At 44.3% G+C, this 10,223-nt stretch overlaps 2 protein-coding genes across 3 annotated transcripts; one reads left to right on the top strand and one right to left on the bottom strand.

Moving 5' to 3' along the window:
- Positions 1–2,854: 2,854 nt before the first annotated feature.
- Positions 2,855–6,254, top strand: LOC119334533 (E3 ubiquitin-protein ligase KEG-like). Of its 2 annotated transcripts, none has more exons than XM_037607083.1 (5): positions 2,855–3,138; positions 3,624–3,985; positions 4,076–4,167; positions 4,477–4,950; positions 5,077–6,254. In XM_037607083.1, the coding sequence occupies exons 1-5, from the start codon at positions 3,123–3,125 to the stop codon at positions 6,029–6,031; spliced, it is 1,899 nt and encodes a 632-aa protein (XP_037462980.1). In that variant the 5' UTR covers positions 2,855–3,122; the 3' UTR covers positions 6,032–6,254. The 2 variants fall into 2 exon arrangements, with proteins under 2 accessions (XP_037462980.1, XP_037462981.1); XM_037607084.1 differs by lacking the exon at positions 2,855–3,138 and adding an exon at positions 3,290–3,438.
- Positions 6,255–6,333: 79 nt separating this feature from the next.
- LOC119334534 (elongator complex protein 4-like) lies at positions 6,334–9,057 on the bottom strand. Its single transcript, XM_037607085.1, has 8 exons — positions 8,827–9,057; positions 8,237–8,490; positions 8,077–8,152; positions 7,621–7,777; positions 7,384–7,462; positions 7,090–7,249; positions 6,908–6,999; positions 6,334–6,817 (listed from the first exon to the last, which is right to left on the bottom strand). The coding sequence occupies exons 1-8, from the start codon at positions 8,996–8,998 to the stop codon at positions 6,650–6,652; spliced, it is 1,158 nt and encodes a 385-aa protein (XP_037462982.1). The 5' UTR covers positions 8,999–9,057; the 3' UTR covers positions 6,334–6,649.
- Positions 9,058–10,223: the final 1,166 nt, after the last annotated feature.

Raw genomic sequence — 10,223 nt, 5'->3', positions numbered from 1 at the left:
ACACACACACACCTCTCGTGCCAGGAGGTCTCCAGGCGCAACTACAAAATTACATCTGAAAAAATGGAAAATGGCATGCTGAAAAAATTAGAGAACATTTCTTTTTATAGACAAAAATGGCATCTCTTAATAAACAAAAAATGCCATATAGAAAAACCAAAATGCCATCTCTTAATAATAAAAAAGCCATCTCTTGAATAAAAACTGCCATCTCTTAACACCAAAATGCCATCTCATGTAAAAAAATCATCTCTTAAATAAAAAATGCAACCTTTTAAACAATAAAAATGCCAACTTAACACAAAAATGCCATCACTTAACAAAAAAATGCCATCTAAATAAAAAAATGCTATCTCTAAATATATAAAACCCTTCTCTTAAATAAAAAATACCATCTCTTAACTAATAAAAATGCCATCCTAAATATATGAAACCCTTCTCTTAAATAAAAAATACCATCTCTTAAATAATAAAAATGTCATCTCTTAACAAAAAATGTCATCTCTTTAAAAGAAGCACATCTCTTAATAGTAAACATGTCTTCTCTAAGTATAAAAATGTAATATCTTAATAAACAAAAAATTCCATCTCTTCACACAAAAAAGGCATCTCTTATAAAAAATAATAATAAATGCCATGTATTAATATTAAAATGTCATCTCTTAATAAAAAAATGCCATCCCTTAACACTAAAATGCCATCTCTTATTAAAAAATATAAAAATGCCATCTATAAATAAAAAACAGCCACCTCTAAATACAACAATGACATCTCTTAATAAACAAAAAGTGCCATCTATTAACATTAAAATACCATCTCTAAATGTAAAAAAGCCATCTCTTATAAAAAATTTAAAAATATATCTCTTAGTATATGAATGCCTTCTCTTAATTTACAAAAAAAAATTCATCTCTTAACGAAAAAATGTCATCTCTTATAAAAAAGGTAAAAAAATTCCATCTCTTAATATTAACAATGTCAACTCTTAATAAAAAAAATTGCCATCTCTTAATAACAAAAAATACCATCTCTTAATATAAAAAATGCCATCTCTTAATAATAAAAAAATCATTTTTATAAAAATGCCATGCACTTAGTAGTAAAACTGCCATGCCATCAAAATAAAAAATGCCATCTTCTTAAAAAATGTTATGCTATAAAAATATAAAACAGCCATGTGAGAAAATGGAAAAAATATAAGATTTTTGGGATTGAAAATATATGTGGAATTTTAAACAACAATGGTTCACAAATGCCCTCCTAGCCCAATGGCTATGGGCATTCCGGCACGCACAGGTGTTCGCCAGAAGCAACTGCACAGTGACCCATTCCAGCCATCCTATATGGCACAGTCCTGTTCCAAGATTTATGTGACGACACGGAGGACGTTCAATGTAAAATCCCCCCCTAGCTGAGGATCGTTAGTTAGCATTTCTGTAAAAAAAAAAGGTGAAAACGTTCTTGGTGCTGCAATTTACGGTACCAGTGCCCTGGTCAAATTTTGTGGGCCCGCTGAATATTTTTCATGGGGCCACCCCTGCCACTTTGGATACCTATAGCAGGAAGGCATGTTATTTCTGATAATCTCTCTTAGAGCCCAAGCAGATCTACTCACTCATGACATCCATGGTGTTCTAGACAGAGAGAGAAAAAAATCAATGGTTCAAAATTTCAAGAAATTTTACACGAACCTATATAGAACATATTAAGAAAATGAAGAACAATGTTAAAAAAATGAACACAATTCATATTGTTCTCATTGTTCAAAATAGAAGACAATAAACCACTTGCATTCCTCCATGTGCTCACTCCAAACATATCTTGTGCGGTTATACCACATGTCTCATTGAGGAGCTGTCACTATACTCCCTCCACTCCCTCCGTTCCTGAATACACAAATATTCACTTTGTAGTGACATTAGCCAGAAAGAGTCAATCTGTAATAATGCCCCTCAGTAGGAATAGTGACTCACATGTTCTCTTCCCACCTCGATGGTGTGTCTAGCTTCGTCGGAGAACGTGTGGAGGTGTGTCTCCGTCGGATCTCAAGGGATTCAGTTAGCGCTGGTCTTTGGTGGATCTTTTGGTCTTCGTTCATCTTTGTTTGGGTGTTTACAAGCTTGATCCTTTCGATCTACACCTTTCTTCATCGGCGATGGTTGCTCTCTAGTGTGCTGGTCCTATGAGGCCTTAACAAGATGACTTTCTCAAATGTTTACTACAACAAGGTTTGCCCGACTCCGGCGAGGGGATGGCGATGATGGCGATGCGTCTTCGGTTCGCTCAAATGGTTGTAGTCGTCGCTAGGTGGTCCACAGTCCTAGTTGTGATTTTTGTTATCTCTGTTGTTCTTTGTACTGCCATGATTGAAGATAAATAGATTAAAAATTTCTCACACAAAAAAGTCAATTTGGACGAAATTAACCCCATTGAACATGCTTAGTCTCCACCTTTTCCTTCTTTATTCCCTTGGCTTTATCCCCTACCGGACGAATCGCCTCCTCTTCCTCTGAAAAGACCGATAGAAATCTACATCACCGATCTACTCGCCTCGCGCAACGTGGCCATTTTTTCAAAACCAACACATTTTATAGAGGAAAATGTGCCATATGTTGGTACATGTGGTTGAAACCGTACAAACTTTGTAGAGGAATCGAGGGACCATATTGCTCGCTCATATAAGTTTGTTTCATTCAAAACCACTTGAAAGGAATTATTCAACCATTGTAAATACAATCAAACCTAAGTTTCATAAAAAGAAGGCAAAATAATACACCAAAAGGAAAGGCAGCAAGGGAAAAGGTAACGGGCGGCGAGCCGAGGAAATCCTTTCCATATAAACCGCTCTCCACCGCTCAACCGCCGCCCTCTTCTTCCTCCCCAAGCACGCTCCCCCTCCCCTCTTTCCCCTCCTCCTCCTCGCAGTCGCACCATCCACCCCAACCTCCAGTGCAGGTCTGCTCATGTCGCCTCCTCGAATCCACCCCTCCGGAATCACTCCAGTAGCCGCAGCCGCAGTCGATTCATAGGTTTCTTTTTCAGTACTTTCTTTACCAAGCAAACCCAATTCGCCGACACCACTTAGGATTCAGATTAGAGGCGGGGAAAAGCGGAAAAAGCAGATGGAGAAGACGACAGGTGAGCCCCCCGTCTCTTCTGCGGATTCCAGATTCGCCGCTGATGCAGGTTCTTTACCCTTTTATTATTGTACTTTTATGCCGGCTGTCTGAGTGATTCTCGCCGGATTGGCCGAGCGGTTCTTGCTCTCCGTGGCCGGATTCCTGATTTTGTCCGTGATCCAGGCCAGGCCGTTGCTTGCCCGTTGACCTGTGTGAGATTAGTTGAGTGATTCTTACGGTTTTTGAGCTTGTATCTGCGCCTGGCATGCGCTGAATTTTGCGCATCCCCTGCAGCCTGCACCAAGCTCCCAGTTTTACAGTTGAGTGTAAATCTCACAGTAGGGATCTTGTTTCTGGTTGTTCTCCCTTGAGCTGCGCCCAAGAAACTGAGATTATTGTTGAGTAGTGAGAGTACAAGCTCCCAGCTTACAAGATTTTGGTGATTCTGCAGTATGTACTCTGTACCTGTTGTTGAGAAACCAATGGTGATTTTTCTGATTGCAGGGATGGCAGGCTCCCAGCCCACCGACACCGAGTCGTTCGAGTACATGCTGCTGGAGAAGGACCCCGACCACTACCGGACGGTCTTCTCCGGCCCGAGCCAGATAAGCCCGTGGATCGACCCGGCGGTGCTGAATCTGAAGCACCGGATAGGAAGAGGCCCCTTCGGGGACGTCTGGATAGCGACGCACCACCAGAGGACGGAGGATTATGACCGGTATCACGAGGTCGCCGTGAAGATGATGCACCCGGTCAGGGACGACCAGCTGCAGGTGTTCTCGGCGAGGTTCGACGAGGTGTTCGGCAAATGCCAGGGCCTGGGCAATGTCTGCTTCCTACATGGCATCTCAACGCAGAATGGGAGGGTATGTTTTTGTCTGGCAAAGCCTTGCTGTTGGGTCACCTGTGAATGAAAGATGGCGTTGTGGCTTAATTTTTGTTTCATGGATTTTCAGCTTTGCATAGCGATGAAGTTTTATGAAGGATCCATCGGGGACAAGATGGCTCGGCTTAAAGGTGGAAGGCTCCCTTTGTCGGATGTTTTAAGGTATTGTGGAAGTCTCCACAGTTTTGAACATATTTGATGTTCTGAATACTCTGAGTGTTCATCGGCTTATCTTAAGAATACAATTTATCAGAGACAAATATACATATTTTTTAGATGAAGTGTCACCTAAGCATGCAGTTTCCAACTTTCTACCAGTGAACGTGTTGATTGATTAACTGGCAGATATAGTTTATGACCTTAGTACAGGCACATTATCCTGTTGACTTTTGAGAATGCTTATGATGCTCTGTTTAGAAGATATTTTCTTGAGTAGTAATACATATTTTTATGAATTCTTATAACTTGCAGATATGGTGCCGATTTGGCGCGTGGTGTGCTAGACCTACACTCCAGGGGAATATTTGTTCTTAATCTCAAGCCTTGCAATTTTCTCCTTGATGACCATGACCATGCTGTGCTGGGGGATTTTGGGATTCCATCCTTGCTGTTTGGACTTTCGCTGCCAAACCCAGAGCTTATCCAAAGACTTGGGACTCCAAATTACATGGCCCCAGAGCAATGGCAACCAAACATCAGAGGTCCAATTAGTTACGAGACAGATTCATGGGGCTTTGCCTGCAGCATTCTTGAGATGTTCAGTGGCGTTCAGCCTTGGCGTGGCAAATCACCAGATGAAATTTATCAGTTGGTTGTCCTGAAGAAAGAGAAACCGATATTCCCATACAACTTACCTGCAGAGGTTGAGAATGTCCTTTCTAGCTGCTTTGAGTACGACTTTCGGGATCGCCCCTTGATGTCAGATATCTTGCAAGCATTTGAAAGGTAACATGCTAAAACTCTCTTTCTACTTCTGCCTTATCAACTTGCAGTATTTGGTTAAACTGCCATCGGATGGGTGATTTTACCATAGTTCTTTCCTAAATTTGTTTTCTTTTTTCATTTCTTCAGTGCTAAAGATGTGGATTATGACAACAATGGCTGGGATAGTTCTGAAAACCCAAGGGCAGTAGTGCCAAGTCACACTAATTGGTCACACTTTAAGGATAAGCTGCAAGTTGGTGACAAGGTCCGCTCGAGAAAGGTTAAAAACTCTTGTACTCCTGAAACAATGGAAATTCCTGATGGAACCATAGTTGGCATGGAGGAGGATGGAGAACGTGATAGCTACATTCTTGTACGAGTCCATGGAATACATGACCCTTTGAAGGTCCATTCCTCGACAGTGGAGAGGGTGACCTATGGTTTCGCTGCCGGAGACTGGGTAAGGCTTAGGGAGGAAGACAAGAAGCGGTCTCAGGTCGGAATTCTTCATAGCATTGACCGTAATGGCACCGTGTATGTTGGTTTAATAGGAATGGACACCCTCTGGAAGGGGGAATATTCAGATCTGCAAATGGCCGAAGCCTACTGCGTGGGACAATTTGTGAGCCTGAGAACTAACACATCAAGCCCCCGGTTTGAATGGCCGCGAAAGAGAGGCGGAGTGTTTGCCACAGGCCGTATTTCACAGATACTCTCGAATGGATGCCTTGTTGTGACCTTCCCTGGCAAATTCAGCCTTGGCGAAGTGTGCAGCTGCTTGGCCGACCCTTCAGAGGTGGAGGTGGTGAGCTTCGACAAGTGCGATGGGGTTGTGAAGAAGTATGAGCACCTCGAGGACTTCCATTGGGTGGTGAGGCCTCTGTTCATCGCCATAGGTTTCTTTACTGCTATGAAGCTAGGTATCTTTGTCGGCAAGAGCATCACAAGGCCAAGGAGTCGAAAGGTCGCCAGCGTCTCCGATCAGGGCGGTGATCCTCAGAAAGTTCAGCAGCAGGAAGTGCACAGCAGTGTCGGCACGGCATGGCTCCCTCCACCCGTCGCAAACATGCTTTTCAGGGACGGTCCTGCGCCTTCTGGGTAAAACTGCAAAAGCAATGTTGGGTGTACCCTGAAGTATATCTCGATCATGCAACGCTTTGAACAAGCCGTGCTGTGTATATTTAGGGCTGTAATTTTCTACCTTGCCAAAACCTTGTAAATTAGTATCTGCCTCTACAACTCAGCATGCCTGAGCCCAACTGCTCTAGGATCATTCCTAGATGTTTCTAGAAGCATGCAACTACATGAGGTTCTCTCTTCATGCATGTCTAGTTGGTAGTTTACAGTTACTTCATGTTTCGTATTGCAAACTTACCAATCTTCACAAGAAGAACCATCTATCTGTGCCATAAGAAACACACAATCCTGGTAACCTGTTATCACCAGCATATCATGGTACAATCTAAACCTTTCAGAATACAGGTATATATGCTGAAAGTTGTATACACCAAAAACTGAATGAAACATGAGATGGGAATGGATAGGCTAAGCTGCCTCCATTGCAAAACCAAAACAAAGCCTCTAAAAGTTGCATTTTTAGTAACAAATACACATAGCAACCAGGAGCCTTCCTCAGCTGCTTACTGTTTCCAGTATCCTAATAAGCTAAAGAACAGTGGATGCTTCCCTCTATTCTCGAAGGGAAGCTCCAGGAGTCCCACTAGAAATCGAGCTGCGAGCCTTGCGTCGAGGAGGAGCAACTGCCTGATCCACCAGACGAAGGCCCACTCGACCCGTCCACCGGGGCCTGATTCAGCCGTTCTAGCACCAGCGACCTCCTCTTTCGCAGCTTCAGAGAAAATGTGGACGCCTCTAATATCACAGGAACCTGCATATCGATGTAAATGGCGTCGTTAACACAGAAGAGCGCAAGTTTTGTTTACAGCACCTACGAGCCTATGTTTACTTGGGTGGGTACCTGGCTGTTGGTCTGTGCCACCTTATGAACATGTAGAAAACCAACCATATCTTGATACCCTGTAAGGAGTTTCGCCAAGTCCTTGTCCTCATCTAATGATCAAGGGGGTGAACAATCAGGCCATGTATGGTCGGCAGTCAAAGTTGCAATCAGGAAAACAGATTCTGAAGTGTTAGGCTTGCCTGGGATTGCTTTTATTGACAGCAGCGTGTCTGCTAGGTGCTGCCATCTCTTGCAGAAAGAATCTGATAGGACTGTGTGTGGAAATGTTATAATGGCAACGGCGTTAGATGAGCGCACCATGGCCTTCAGTGATCTGAGAAACGAGACCATGTCCCAGTCCTGCAATGCATAAATAATCTAATATGTCAAAACTGAGTTGGAAGGGAGGAAGCATGTAACTGGGCTTCAAAATTTGAATGTGCTGCATCAAGCCATCAAACAGTCAGCACACATCATTTCAAGTAAAAACTTGCCTTCCCAAAATATCCACACTGTGGTGCACAGAGTGACTGTATAGCAATACGTCCTGCACTCAGATTCCCACCCTCTTTTCTGAATGCAGAAAACACGAGATATGTCAGAAGCAATACGGCAAAATGCATCAGATTGTATACAAGTCCAGTTTTGTGGTAATTAAACAATCATAGTCATCTTGAGGTAGATCAGTCTGTGATAACAAGCTCAACAATATATCCAAGAATCAACCTCACCTTTGATGTTTGGACAAGAAAGCAGAACAACGATCCTGGAGATCATGGAGAGTATCTAGATCTTGAGTGCTCAAACATTCAATATGCTGTGCATTAAGTAAATGCCGTTCCAGGGGCTTCCGTAAATCAAAATCATGGCTAAATTCCTGCTTGTTGTCTGTAACATTGCCAGATGAGTTAACTCTTTTAAAAAACATCACGAAAGACAGTAACGATAGCTTAAATTAAATAACAACCCTAGAACTGATGCTTATACAAGTAAACTATAACAGGTAGCGCGAATATAGCTGTTGTTCCGTTAGCATCAGGCGGCAATTACACTGACAATGTGATACTTCTTTCGTCTTAAATTTTTCTAGAAACCATCCAAATTTTCTTTTTAACAGAGACAATGGCTGCTCTTCACGTCAACTAACCATCAAGTAAACAAAGGGAAGGGAAGTATTCAGACATCACCTCTGTGTTCAGCACTGGAATTCCTCTCGTCCCCGAAATATTTCCTGTACTGCCAAGCTATCCTCAAGCCCTCATCCTGCACAATTACAGTACATATCCAGATCAATAAGGAAACATGGTCAGCACCACAAAACACATTTCTTCCACGAGACAGACATACACTTGCCCGTCCATCGCCAGCTGCTCCGCCCGCCATCGCCCTCTGCCGGGCATCCTCCTTCGAGGACGCCACCGGAGCAGGCAGCGCGCCGAGGAACGAGCGGGGTTCCTTCATGGGCGCAGCGAAGAGCAGGGGCTGCTTGTGCACGACGCCCTGCGACATGAAGGCCCGGAGCAGGAGGAGGTGGTGCGGCGCATCGGAGTCCTCCATGACCATCACAACGGAGCCGAGGAGAAAACCGCCGCCCAGAATCCCTGCGACAGAAACGCTGGTAAATCACGACGGCCTGATGAGCACCAACCAAGACACCTAATTGGCCAGTGCACATAGCCATTCTTCCTTAGCAGACAATTCTCTCTCCCAGTTCAAAATCTTTCCTTCTCCTGACCTCAAGAACTAGTAGCTTTCATCATACATATTGCAGGCAATTTGTACTGGTATAAGGTATCTACTTCACAGTTCATGCCCAAAACGCAAGATTTGAAATACAGATATGGCCTCAGTCGGTTCCTGGCGTTCTTTGAGACTAAGCTCGATCAAAAAAAAAATTGCTTGATCTGAACGGCGGGTATGAGAAGGAACATGCTTACTGTCGAGGTCGGGGATGCCGGAGGAGACGAAGGCGGCGCCGTTGGGGCCGAGCTTGACGCCGGAGGCGGTGGGGGAGGAGGAGGAGGAGGCGGTCTTCGATGAGGCGGCGCGCGAGAAGCTGCTCCGGCCGAGGGTCTGGCCCCCTGTTCCGGCGGCGGCGGCGGCGGCCATGGGCGTCGACGCTGCTCCCACCTGACGACTCTTCCTGGAAAGAGAGAGAGAGGAGGCTGCAGGTGCGAACGGCGAACCGCTTGGGCTGCTGCGGTTTCATTGTATAACTGGGCCGTCGCCGTCAGGCCGCTTGGGCCCTCTCTGGGCTTCGTGTCTGGGCCGAAGAATGGGGTGCTGACTGCTGAGATAATAAAGTTTAGGGGCGCTTTTTTTTCTGGCAATTTAGAGAGCTTTTATTCAAACAAAGGCATTCCTCGTACAGTCAGCTAGCAAGCTGGTGACGAGAAAGTTCGGGGTTTCATTGAGCCAGCTCTCCGCCACATTCAATGTGCAGGCACGTCTAGCACAAAGATGAGCCAGGATATTAGCTGACTGATTTGCATGTTGACTCATAAAAAAAATCATTAGCTAGCTCTCCAATTTCAACTAAAATAAAAGCCACAATTGAGCGAGAATTGTGACGAGTGTTTCAGAGATTGACCATCTTTAGGCAGTCCACCTCCATGATCACATGTGTGTAACCTCGGAGTTTTGCAAAAAGCACACCATCATGCAAAAGCCATTGCTTCGGCAATCAATGGGCCAGTGATCCCCGAATATGGTTTACACCAAGCACCCAGTAAGGCAGAATCAGACCGGGCCAAACCATCTGCACCCGCCATGCAAGCATCAGAGTTGATCGCACCATCCGTTGTAATTTTTATCTGACCAAGTTCAGGTGGGTGCCATCCATGTCCAGGAAGGACTAGTGGAAGATTCTGCGGTAGCTCCAGTATCGCAAGGGACTCCTTGGTCATGCGCATAGAAGTCATCGGATCGGTTCCATCTTCATTGTGTTTAATTCTATTTTTGGAGTGAAAAATAGACCACATAATAGTAATGATGAGTGGTCTGTCTTTGTCCGAAAATCTAGGATCACAGAGAATGTCTCTAGACCAAGAGTTCAGATGTAACCTGTGGAGATGTATATCAAACCACACCCTTGCTTCAACCCAAAAACATTGGGCATGAGAACAATGGATTAGAGCATGTCGAAGATCTTCCTCCATAGCTAAGCAGATATTGCATCTACTAATCTCGCTGATATGTCATCTCTTTAGTGTATGTTCATCTGGGAGAATACCGTGAAGAACCCTCCACCAGAACACTCTCACTTTCGGGACAACATTAAGCATCCAAAGTGACTTCCACAACTGTTCATCATTCCATGAGGTGTCGGTAGCCG

This window comes from Triticum dicoccoides, chromosome 7A (assembly GCF_002162155.2).
Source record: "Triticum dicoccoides isolate Atlit2015 ecotype Zavitan chromosome 7A, WEW_v2.0, whole genome shotgun sequence".
In the NCBI taxonomy this organism is placed as follows: domain Eukaryota; kingdom Viridiplantae; phylum Streptophyta; class Magnoliopsida; order Poales; family Poaceae; genus Triticum; species Triticum dicoccoides.
The sequence above is the reverse complement of the archived record's forward strand: the minus strand, read 5'-3'. Positions and strand labels throughout refer to the sequence as shown.